Source organism: Candoia aspera, chromosome 10 (assembly GCF_035149785.1).
Source record: "Candoia aspera isolate rCanAsp1 chromosome 10, rCanAsp1.hap2, whole genome shotgun sequence".
NCBI lineage: Eukaryota > Metazoa > Chordata > Lepidosauria > Squamata > Boidae > Candoia > Candoia aspera.
In genome coordinates, this window is record NC_086162.1 from 3,228,449 (window position 1) to 3,240,475 (window position 12,027).

Below are 12,027 nucleotides of genomic sequence, written 5' to 3' on the forward strand. Positions count from 1 at the left end.
CGTTTGGCCCTAGCGCACGTTGGGCAGGACGCCACGTAGGTTTTTACGTCTCGCCTGAGCGCGGGCCACCAGAATTGGCGCCGTGTGAGGTGTAGGGTCTTGAGGAACCCAAAGTGTCCCGCTTGCTTGGCGTCGTGTGACCTATGCAAGATCGCCTGGCGTTGCGAGTCCGGGACGTAGATTCTGCCTTCCCCCCATGCTAGGTCTTGCGCCATCGTTACCTTGTCGGGGTTTGCCAGGAACCAGGGGTCGGTTTTGAGGGCGGCGGCGAGGTCCTTGCGCATTCCCCCTGGTAGTTGCGGTTGGCTTCTTTCCGTCGCCGGTTGTCCCGCCGTCGGCTGCGCCGTAGCGTCGAGCTGCCTCCGCGCGCCGCTTCGGGTGGTCACGGCCATCCCCAGTTGCGAGGCGGATAGGACCGTCCCAATGGTGTCTGGGGCGGGCTCTTCGTCTTGGGGCAGCCGGGAGAGGGCGTCGGCCAGGAAGTTCTTCTTGCCCGGCATGAACTTCAGTTGGAAATCAAAGCGGCTGAAGAATTGGGCCCATCGGACCTGTTTTGGGCTAAGGCGTCTAGGCGTTCGTAGGGCCTCGAGGTTCCGGTGGTCCGTCCAGACCTCGAATGGTTGGGTGGCTCCCTCGAGTAGGTGTCGCCACGTCTCTAGTGCCGATTTCACCGCGAAGGCTTCTTTCTCCCAGACGTGCCATCGCCTCTCTGTCTCGGAGAACTTCCTTGACAGGTAGGCGCATGGTTTCAGGAGCCCCGTGGAGTCTTTTTGTAGCAGGATGGCTCCCAGGGAGAAGTCTGAGGCGTCGGCTTGGACCACGAACGGCCGTTCTGGGTCCGGGTGCGCGAGGATTGGCTCCGTCGTGAACAGCGCTTTCAGCTTGTCGAATGCGGTCTGGCACGCGGGAGTCCAATTCAGCACTGTGCCTGGGTTCTTGGCGCGTCGGGTGTCCCCCACCCCTTTGGTTTTGAGGAGGTCCGTTAAGGGGAGGGCTATCTCAGCGAACCCCCGGGCGAATGACCTGTAGAAATTCGCGAATCCCAGGAAGCTCTGTAGTTGCCGTCTGTTGCGGGGCCGCTCCCAGTTTAGCACCGCTTCGACTTTTGCGGGGTCCATTTCGATGCCGTCCCCGGAGATTCGATACCCCAAATAGTCTAGGCGCTCTTTGTGAAACTCGCACTTTGTAGGCTTTGCATAGAGCTGCGCCCTTCTGAGCTTGTCGAGGACTTGCCTGACTAAGGTTACGTGTTCCTCGTGCGTTTTTGTGTAAATGAGGACGTCGTCGATGTAGACCAGGACCCCTTTAAACAGATGTTCATGCAGTACCTCATTGATGAGCTGCATGAACACCCCAGGGGCCCCCGCGAGTCCGAAGGGCAGTACCTTGTACTGGAACGCGCCTAGGGGGCAGTTAAACGCCGTCTTCCATTCGTCCCCCTCCCTGATTCGGATGCGATAGTACGCCTCGCGAAGGTCCAATTTGGAAAAGACTTTGCCCGTGGACAGGTGGGCGAGCATGTCCTTCACCAGGGGTAAGGGGTATTTGTTGGACAGGGAAGCCGCGTTTAGGCCCCGGTAGTCGGTGCAGAGCCGTAGGGTCCCGTCTTTCTTCTCCCGGAATAAGACGGGGGCTCCGACCGGTGAGCATGCTGGCTCTATGAATCCCCTGTCTAGGTTTTTATCGATGAACTCCCGGAGGGTTGCCATCTCCTTCGGGGTCATCGAATAAATCTTTGGTCTAGGTAAGGGGACGTCGGGCAGTAGGTCAATCCGGCAATCCGTCTTGCGGTGGGGGGGTAGTTGGTCGGCTTCTGCCTCTCCGAAGACTTCGGAGAAGTCGGCGTATTGTTCTGGTAGGTCTGCTGTGGTAGCGGCATTGTCTTGTGTGGTCGCCTCCGCTCGTCCTACCGTGGGGTTGCTTTTGCCAGCTGGTACTGGTGCTCGATACTCGCCGTCGCCGAATGTGAAGGTGCGGGTCGCCCAGTTGATCCGCGGGTTGTTTTTCGCGAGCCATGGCATCCCCAGGACTGCAATGGGCCGTCCGATGGGCGTGACTACGAACGATGTGCGCTCGGTGTGAGTGCCCATTTGCAGGGTGACCGGCTCGGTTTGTAGCGTGGCTGGTTTCCCTCCCGCTGTAGAGCCGTCCAGCTGGTGGAATGCCAGCGGCGTGGGGAGGGGGAAGCAGCGGAGGTCGAGTTTGGCGACTAGGTCGGGGTGGATGAGGTTTTTTGAGCACCCCGAGTCCACTAGTGCCGCGGCCGTGGTGGCTCCGTTGCCGGCAGAGAGTTGAATTGCTGCCAATATTACGGAGCTTTTGTCGTTTCGTTGAGGTGGTCCGCGTTGTTGTCCCACCGCCTGCCTCGCCACGCGTCTCAGAGCAAGCGGGGAGCATTTCCCGCCGGCTGGTCGGGGTCGGTATTGTCCTCTTCCCCCCAGTAAGCGTCCCAGCCCTCTTCCGGTGTCGCTGTGGCCACGGTCATTCGGCGGTGAGGGGGCGGCCCCGGGTTGGGTGGTTTGGGGCTAATTTTCGGGGCGGGCTTGGGCGCGCTGGTCGGCGGTCGGTTGGCGAAGCAATCCGCCGTCTTGTGCCCTAATTTGCCACACCTCCCGCAGGGCTCCCGGTTGAACTTCTTTTTTGGGTATATGGGGCCGGCCATCCCCCCGTGTGGTGCGGGTACCTTTTTCCCGACATAGTTTGTGTCTTCCGTGGTTGTCATCAGGAAGGTGCGGTGCGCGTGTTCGGCTTTTCCCGCGAGGTGGATCCACCCGTGTAACGTTTCTGGGTCGTCGCGGTAGAGGGCCCATTGGAGAACGTCGCGGTTGAGCCCCCTTTTGAAGATTTCCAGCAGGGTGGTCTCAGACCAGTCGCAGACCTTTCCCGCGAGGGCTTTGAACTCCAGGGCGTAGTCAGGGACCGTGCGTGTGCCCTGTTTAAGTCTCTGGAGTGCGCTTTTCGCCCGTACTTTAGCTAGGGGGTCTTCGAAGTAGGTTTTCATCTCTTTGATGAAAGCAGGGAAGGTGGCGAGGGCGGGGGAGCTGGACTCGTACAGTTGGACGTACCAGTCCGCCGCCCTGTCTTGGAGTTTGATCGCCACGGCGGCGATCTTGTCGGCCTCGGAGTCATAGGAGTGTCCGTGCCTCCCCATGAACTCCCTAGCGTTGGTCACGAAAAACGAGAGTTTTGAGGGGGTCCCATCGAAGATGGGGAAGTCCTTTGGGGCCCGGGCGTTTTGTGCGGCCCCGCCTCTCGCTTCCCGGGGTGTGGTGTCGGCCGCCTGTGCCGTCTGCTGGCTCTCCGCTGGCCCGTGTGGGTTCGGTGCTTCGCTCGGGGTGTGGGCTTGTGCGGGGACGTCGTTGGGTGGCGCGGGGGGCATGAGCGCCTGGAGCATGGTCCGGAGTTCCGTCAGCTGAGCCCGCATGGCCGCGAGTTCAGCTCGTGCCTCCTCGTCCACAGCCCGCGCCGCCGCTGGGGCCGGTTCCGTTGGCGCGTCCTCGGGGGTGGGTTGCCGGTGGGGTTCATCGTCCCTCCGCCGCGGGTCCGCTTCCTCCTCCGTCTGATGGGTGTCTCCGTCGTCCTCCTCCGTGTCGAGCATCGTGGGGCTGTCGCTCCACGCCCGTTGCTGGGGTGCGATGTGGGGCGCGGGGTCCTCCGCTGGTTTCGGAAGTCATGCTGCTCCCTCCCGCGGTCGGGTTGCCTCCGTCGCCATCTCCCCTTGGGGTTGGAGCTGAGGCTCGGGTCGGGTGGGGTGGGCGTCCATGGCTCCGGGAGTCCGCGGTGCCTCTGGCCTCGGTCGGTCCTCCTCTGTCTCTTGCCGCGCGGCTCGCCCTCCTTGCCCGCGTCGTTCCGGCCTCATCTTGCTGGTCTTCTCGCCGTCTACTCCTCCCGCGGCTCGTTGTCGTCCGGTGGGGCTCGGCGAGGCTGAGTTTATGACTCTCAGCTTTGTGTCATGCGCTGCCTACCTCTGAATAACGTTCAGACACTGGTTTGCAAAGCAGGCTCTGGTTTATTTCAGGGTAGGTACAACGTTGGTAGAAAAAAGCTGAGAGTGACAGGAGCGCGCCGGTGCGGGGTTTAAATACCCCGCGCCGGTCAGCGCCCCCTCGCTCTCGGTCACGTCACCCCCCTTTGTCCCATGCGTTGCCCTGCCATTGGTTGAGGGTTTCCAGGATCGCCCATCCTCAGGTTTTCATTCTTCTGCTGATTGCTTTCAGCTGGGCGATCCCCGTTGTATTGCCGCTGATGGCTTGGGTGGCTCCGTGATCCGTTTAGCTATTGTTTGTTAGCCGTTAGTCGTTGTGGGTTGATGGCTACTTAACTTGTACCCCTTCACCTATTTCCTTGTCATTGTCATGAGTGCCATTGCGCTGATGACTTTAGCTCAACGGCACTCATGACACCTGGCCTTGAACACAAATGGTGCAGCTAACGCAAAGCAGCTGGGCTGCTCCAGCTGTGCACCTTGAACTGCCTCCCAGCAGCAGCACTCCCAGGCACTGGCCCCACAGATTGCAGCTGGAGGAAGACAGGTGGGCTTTTCTTCTGGGCAGCTGGAGAACCACCTAAGCTAGGACCGCTTATTGCTGGCCAGGAGAGGTGCAGAGTGTTCCGTTCCTGGCCGGGTTCAGAGAGTCCAGCCCCCTGCTCAACGTCTTGGCCGTGGGCCCACCTGCCAGCCACACCAGAGCCATTTCCTCTGGGAACACACTTTGAAAACTAGCTTGGCAGACCCGGGTGGCACCCCAGGCTCAGAAAGGCCCTGGTACATAATCATCTCATGATCCAGGTATTGGAGCATCTCTCAAATATGAAAATATGCCAACACTTTATTTGGAATTCCCTTTTTCCTATGGCGTTTCATATCCCGCCTGGATCTTGGAAATGGGATATGCAGTTTTTTAAAAAAACAAAACCAGATCACATACTGTATTCTTAATGAGAAAAACCACTTGTATGGATGAAGGAGCTTTTGCTCTGCCTCCTTCATCCGTCCCCCTCCCCTTCCCTCCCCTCGAATCACAAAATGGGCTGAAGAACCAGCAGTCATTTTAAACCTCTGAGCCCAGCACTGGAGAACCTTCCCTCCGATGCAGGACACCTGCCAAGAAAACACAGCACAGAAAATCCTCGGAGCCCTACCAGCTCCCTTCCGGAGGACAATGTGGCACGGCCATCTGGACCCCCAGACTCCCCTTTTCTTTGGAAGCCTCTGCAGGAGAGAGCCTGTCCACCCAGAGGAAGCACCAGCCTGAGGGGGCCCCAAGACCAGTGGCCGAGCTCTGGGGAAGCAGCCCTTGCGAGGAGCCTCCTCCCCCTACTCTCCTTCTCCCCCCACCCCAGCACCACTTAACTACTTGCAAGCCGGGCTGTTCCCACCGGCCACAGGAGCCTTTGCCATCTTTGATGCGGCTTTGCTATTTGTCCTCAGGGGGCGGGGCAGGGGAGTGGTCAAGATCCCTTCTTCCCTCCAGGTGGAGACATCCAGACTTGTGGAAGAGCAGCACAGCCGGCCACAGATTAAGAGCAAAGGCGCAGGCAGGCATCCAAGTCTTTCCACTCCGGTTCTGTGCTAGCCGGCATCAAGGAAGCAGAGAGATTAGCTTCCCTTCCCTTCCTGTGCAGTTCGCTCCGCCCTCGCTTGCTTGATGGGACCCGACAGCGCGTAACTGCTTCTCCCTCACACAGCCTCTCCAAGTACTCAGCCACCTCCCAAGAAGCCCCCTGCCTTTGAACGTACTCTGAAGCCATCAGAGCCTAAAAGCTCTGCGACCCTCCGCGGACCCAGCTCACTCTGTCCTGAGGCACCTTCTCTGTCCAAATGGCCCAATCGCCACCTTGCCAGGCAAGGACCCCCAGACCTTGCTCACTGATGTGCCACCGTTGGGCTGGGCAGCCTCGGCTGCCGCCGCCTCTCTAGCCAAGGATCCGGACGTTGTGGGCATTCGCATCAGGTCGCGGCCTCCGCAGAAGGAACAGGCCCACCGGAAGCTTCTTTCATTCATCCTACTCCTACTAGTAGCAACTGCATTCCCAATTACAAAGCACGGATGGGCATCGTCTCTGGGATCAAGGGTTGCTGCTGCTTCCGAGGGGAAGCGCCAAGGGCAGCAAGGGCTGAAATCCACCCACGCTAAGCAAGCAAGCAGACCCCCCACACCACTTTCAGCCTCTAAAATCCTTCGCATAACCACTATGAGTTGCAAGAAGCAGCACTATATGCATTTAACAAAATTCATTTTTTAAAAAAATATTAAAACTTCTCCCTTTAAATTGCCCCAATTTGCATGCATCAGTGTGATTTCTGCCAGCTGATCAGAGTTTAGAATCCACAACTGGAGTCTGGAAGGAAGTTAAAGGCCTTGCAGTGAGAATCAGCAAGGGGCAAAATGCTAGAGACAAAGCCCACGTGGGGGAGAAGAGACTCCGAGCCTGCTCAGTCTGGGGAGGCTGCGTGCAGCCCGAGGATGATGTGCCTCTGTTCCGCTGCAGGCCTTGGTCTCTGGAAACTCAGCAATCCAGGGAGAGGACGGAAAGCATCAGCCTTGCCAAGAGCTGTAAGGATAAAGCGCAAGGGAGGGCCTGCCACTGCCAAAGGAACAACCCATCCAGACAGCATGCAGCGGTCTTCGGCTGACAGAATGTGAGTTGGCTCAACCTAAGGGAGGAGGGAGGAAGAGTAAGATGGGGAGATGTAAGAGAGACAGCAACAGGAAAGCAGGACCACGTCCGGGAGAGAGTCTAAGTGGCACCAGCCAACCAGGGGCAAAGCACCTGACCACACAAGAGAACTTCCGAAGCCTGTAGTGTTTGGCACCTAAAAGCCTGCCCCCTCTCCCTGCTGCTGCACCAAACGTGAAAGGGACAGACAGAGGCAGGCCGCTGGATGGAGGGGCAGGAGGTTTAGAGATCGCGCTGGGGGGCAAAGGCATAAAAAGTATAGCCCAGCAATTGCAGGGTTGGGCTGGAAACAGGGAAAAACCCTTCCAGACCCTCCACTGGTGCATGACTCCAGGAGAGTCACAGTCACTCAGCTCAAGGGGTGGGGGGTGGGGTGGGAGAGTCTGTGTGTATGTGACCCTGAACTCACGCATAAGCAGAGAAGCTCATCCAAGCCTTAAGGAAAAAACAACCACAGTAGCATCATTTACACAATGCAGGCAGCGTTTAAATTCTTCTTGCAAACGGCTATTTACACTTTTGACATCGTGCAGGCACAGCATGTCAACCAGCAACATTCCAGACCCCAACGAAGAATTTTATTCATGGGCTGGAATAGAAACAAAGAGAAATAAAAGGCTCCACCTAAACCATTCCTTAACAATAAACTAGGAGCAGGGCTCTTCAGCTCCCGGAGCGCAAGGGACATTTTCTCCTTGGGGATCAGCAGCCGAAGTTCAGCAGTTGATCTCTCATTTGTCACTCTCGTAGTTGGGGGGCGTGTATTTCCCCTCCTTAATCATTATCTGCCTCTGCTTCAAGATGGCTTGCATGCGTTGCACCTGCGAAAGGAAAGGAGCAGAAAAGGCGGGTGGGACACTTTCTGAATTAAACCTGCCCATTCCAACAGCTAGATGAAGTGGGAACACATACAAAAATCACTTGTTCCTATCACAAAAGAACTCTGGCTTCTGTTCAGATCATATAAACATTTCACCTTTCACAAAAGAGCTCAACTTTCACTGCAATTTAATAACAGTCTGTCTGTCTCCCAAACACACACTAACCATCTTTTTATTATCAGAGGCACACACTGTTGTTGCTATTATTGGTAATAATTATTATTATTATTATGGCCTTGGCGGTTGCAAGGGATATGCCCCGTGATGTCATCAGGGAGAAAGGAAGAATCTAATTCTAACAGGGTCAGTAAAGGCAAAAAAGTAGTAACAACAACATACTGAAAATCAGCTATTTGCCCATCACATTCCAGTTGTGATTGAGCAGGGACTGGTGGCAGACACAGCCCACCGGTTCCCCATAACTAGCCTTCCTCACCATCTCCCATTGGCGACTCAGGATCACACACAGGCCTGGTTGCACTTTGCCCTGAGCTAAACTTTTTAGGGGACTGTTTCTTACAGAAACTACAATTTGTTTCCATCACACAACATGCCAAAATCTAAAAAACAGCTTACCAGCTGTAGCTGCTATGTACACCCAATGCTCAAAGCAATCCCCCCTTTGGCTTAGTGCAGAGGGTGGACCAGCTGGTGAAGGTAAAAGGTGAAAGGTCCCCTGTGCAAGCACTGAGTCACGTCTGACCCTCTGGGGGGACACTGCTTTCGCGACGTTCTCTTGGCAGACTATGGAGCGGGGTGGTTTGCCGTTGCCTTCCCCAGTCGTCTCCTTCCCCAGCAAGCCGGGCGCTCATTTCACAGACCCCGGAAGGATGGAGGGCTGAGTCGACCTGAGCCGGCCACCCGAGAGAGAATCCGGCTTCCGCTGGGATCGAACTCGGGTCGTGAGGAGAGTTTCTGGTGCAATACTCAGTTTGCAATACTCAAACTACCACTCTGCACCATACGAGGCTAGTCCAAATGGTCCCCTAACTTAAAAGCAGGCCCCAGTAACACAGATGCCTGGGAAAAGAACTGTCCTGCCTTTATTTCCCCCTGCCCACCCAACCCACCACCCGAAAGTTCTCTTCCCTGAGAACGACCGCAAGAACTTCCAACGGGGGTTCAGCACTCCAGTCATTCTCTTCTCACCATCTTGCGCCTGGTCACGCACTCGTTCAGGTCCTCGAACTCCAGCCGGCACTCCTCCTTGGCACGCGTCAGCCCGATGCCCTCTGAACACTCCAGCCAGTCCTTCTCAAACGTGTGGCACAGACTGGCCTGCTTGAAGGGCTGCTTGCTGCTCTGGTGGAGCATCCATCTGTCTAGGTTAAGTCCCAGCTGGTTTTGGAGATCAAGAACTGGCATGGCTGAAAGGCAGAAGAGAAAGGCCGGGGCAGGATGAGCTCCTGAAGGAATTAAGTCCCTGGCTAGGAACACAGGATGGGCCTGGCTGGGAGGGAGCCTCTGCGGGGAAGCCCTTGACCAAGGAATAGAAGGGGAGGCCTCATGTGCATGTGCAAAGCCAGGAATGGGTCATCTTAGGCATTGGAGCGATAAAAATCTATTTTCTCACAATTTTATTTACTCCACTCCAAACATTAAACCCTGCTCGCAAGTTCTAATGTCTGCTCATGACAGCTTCTATCCAGGTAAAATTCATGCCAGCTGTTTATCACTTAAATAAAGTACAAGGATACATCCACACTGCACAAATATACCAAATGCCGCACCGATTATGTGCCATCGAGTCGGTGTCAACTCTTAGCAATCCAATTGACCTTCTCCAGGATCTGTCCCCAAGCTGGCCCTTCAGGTCCCCCAACAGTGCACTCAGTGCTGCTACAACCAAGTTGGTCATCCTCTTTTTCCTTCCCCCTTTCTCAGCACTGAAGACTTCTCCAGAGAGCCGGGTCTTCACATAAGGTGTCCAAAGTATGACAACTTGAACCTGGTCACGTGTGCCTCGAGTGCGAGCTCCGAGCTGGTCTGTTCTGTGATCCGTTTCTTTTCTTGGCTGTCCACGGTGTTCTCAGGAAACTTTTCCAACGCCAAAGATCAAGAGCATAAAAAAGCATCCTTCCTGCTTCTTCAGAGTCCAACGTTTGATTCCATAGAGGGCCACAGAGAAAACCGGTCTGCACGATTCTGGCCTTCATAGGTACAGAATCACCCCGGCATCTGAATCTCTTTTCCCAGGCCTTCCTGGCTGCTCTACCAAGTGCCAGTCTGTGGCGCATTTTTTGACTGCCGGTTCCTTGACTGTTGGTGGTCGATCCTAAAAGGCAGAAGCTCTTCAGCGCTTTGGTATCTTCACTGTCAATTCTAAGGCTGGCTATCCTTGGGAGGGAAATGGGCGGTGATAAAATTTGATACAAAACAAATTGGATTTCATTCTACCTGTTGTCATTAGTTTGGTCTTTTTTATATTTAATTTTATTCCTATTTTTTCACTTAGTTCCTTAACTTTTATTACTAGAACTTACACATCCTTTGCATTTTTGGCTATCCAGGTAGTATCAGCATAGTGTGGGTTATTTATGTTTCTTCCACACTCATCTTCTTCCAGCTTCCCTTAATATACAGTCAGCATAAAAATTGAATAAATAAGGGGACAGGAATTGGCCGTGAGGCAGTTGCTGTATTATTCAAGCAAGCTTAGTCTGCTTTTATAACAGGTGATCTCGGTTCTTTCGGAGGGCCATTTTCACCCCCAAAGCTGTGGGGGAGAGCAACCCAAACACAGCCGCCTCCCTCGCCTGCACGCGCGGGCGCTCCCCCGGGACGGCACCCCGCGTCCGAGGGTGGACCGGCTGCAGAAAGGCCCGGCGCGACGGCGCTATCCCAGACCGCGCCACGGTATTCGGGTTGCTCGCGCAGTCAGCCAGACGTTTGGCCGGGACCTGGCGTTTTTGTCCCCCCAGCCAGTCCTTCCCAAGGACCCGGGACGGGCAGCTGTTCCTTAACATCGTGGAAGGTATCGTCGCAGGCGGCCAGCTGTTCCAAGCAAAGCTGCAATTGACCGGCGGCGAGCTTTCTCGTTACTGTCCTTGTTATCCTTACTGTTACTTCCTTTCCAAGCTGCTTCCTTTCTCCCCGGAGGCTGGCACGAGCCCCCTCCGGCTCCATCCACGGAGGGGGGCTGGAAAGGAGACCCTCCTCCCTCGCAGCTCCCGCGCGCCTGGTGACTCGCACGACCACTCCCATCACCCACTGGCGCTGCCCCGGCTGGGAGTGATGGGAGTTGCAGTCCAAGCCACCGGGCGGGGGGGCGCCGGGCCGAAAGAGCCCCCCGCCGCGCGGACCCCGGGCCGCCCCCGCCGGCGCCCCCCTCACCTGCCTCTCGCCGCCGTCCTTGCCAGACTTTTGCGACACCGCGGCCGTCGCGCAACCCTCGCGCTTTCACGACGCTCGCGCGGGAGCGGGCAGGCGCGTGCAGCGCGTGCGCGCCGTAGAGGGGCGAAGCCTCGGGGTGGCTCATCCCCTCGTTCTGACCGGCAGCTTCCGGGTGCCTGTCGGAGCATCCCATCCCAGGGAGCCGGACGCGGCGCAGCGTCCCAAACTGGCTCGGCCGTGGATTTTGCTCTCCGTTGGGGTTTCGCGCCCGCAAACGGTGCAAAGCAAGCAGGGAGGCTCGTACTGCCAGCGGCCCCCTGCGAAGGAGCCCGCCGCCACGAACCCTGCGAACTCCCACGGTTCCGCCGCAGCGGCAGCCCGGCCCCATCTGCCCTCAACAACCCTCCCCACCCTCCGTGGCTGATGGCGCTTGTACCCGAGGACGCGCCCCGAAGCCTCGGCCCTCAACAGCAACACCGGCGCCCGAAAAAAGGTGCCGCCCTTGGCCCGTGTGGAGCCAACAGGGCCGGCCTGCGGAAGATCAACGAACTCGGAAGCCGCAGTCCGCGCGCCCCTCTGCAGCGCCTGCCTCTATGGATCGAGCCGGGCGGGCTCGGGACCGCTGGCCCCTCCCGCCTTGCTGTCGGCGCCCTCTGCTGGCCACGGACCTGAAGTGCTAGCGCCCCTGCGGCGCCGCTCAGCTGTTTCTGCGCCCTGCAGCGCTCGCTCGCTGGCTCGGCCTTCGTCTGCTGCGAGAGCCGGTGGGCTGACTCGCGCAACGCGCTGCGCGCCGAAGAAACAAGTGGCATCTCTTAACTCAGAGGAGAGCAACCGTGGTCCGTCTCTGGGAAGGAGAGCAACTTTTTCCCTTTGCCTAACCTGGATTCTTCCAGGAATGTAAGCACGGCCATGCGCCCCGGTTGCACCCCAATGTCTCTGCAGCGCCTCAGTCTCCACAAGTGGAAGGCGCCCCTAGGACCAAACAGGGGGCTCTGCTGCAGTGAAAATAAATCCTGCGGGTTGGGCAGGGCTTCGTGATGTGGCAGGGGTGCTCGCTCTTGTCCCCGGCACAGCTTGAGAGCAAATATTCAGGCGCTCGCCAGAGATCTGCTTCCAGCCAGCAGGATTCTTG

General features: G+C 57.1%; 2 protein-coding genes across 2 annotated transcripts in view; one reads left to right on the top strand and one right to left on the bottom strand.

Moving 5' to 3' along the window:
* The first annotated feature begins 266 nt into the window (after nucleotides 1–266).
* YARS1 (tyrosyl-tRNA synthetase 1) overlaps nucleotides 267–12,027 on the top strand; it is a 277,651-nt gene continuing 265,890 nt past the window's right edge. The window contains exon 1 of the mRNA XM_063311719.1: nucleotides 267–272. The gene's annotated coding sequence lies outside the window, so the exon portion shown is untranslated. The remainder of the gene's footprint in view (nucleotides 273–12,027) is intronic.
* On the bottom strand, nucleotides 7,271–10,974 carry NDUFS5 (NADH:ubiquinone oxidoreductase subunit S5). The gene is made up of 3 exons (XM_063311663.1): nucleotides 10,896–10,974; nucleotides 8,712–8,929; nucleotides 7,271–7,502 (listed from the first exon to the last, which is right to left on the bottom strand). Exons 2-3 carry the CDS (start codon nucleotides 8,925–8,927, stop codon nucleotides 7,413–7,415), a joined length of 306 nt encoding a protein of 101 aa, XP_063167733.1. The 5' UTR covers nucleotides 8,928–8,929; nucleotides 10,896–10,974; the 3' UTR covers nucleotides 7,271–7,412.

Coding starts and splice junctions, on each gene's coding strand:
- NDUFS5 (XM_063311663.1), bottom strand. CDS start 8,927: ATGCCAGTTCTTGATCTCCAAAACCAGCTGGGACTTAACCTAGACAGA. Junction 7,503..8,711: donor GCGTGACCAGGCGCAAGATG/GTGAGAAGAGAA, acceptor TTCCTTTCGCAG/GTGCAACGCATGCAAGCCAT.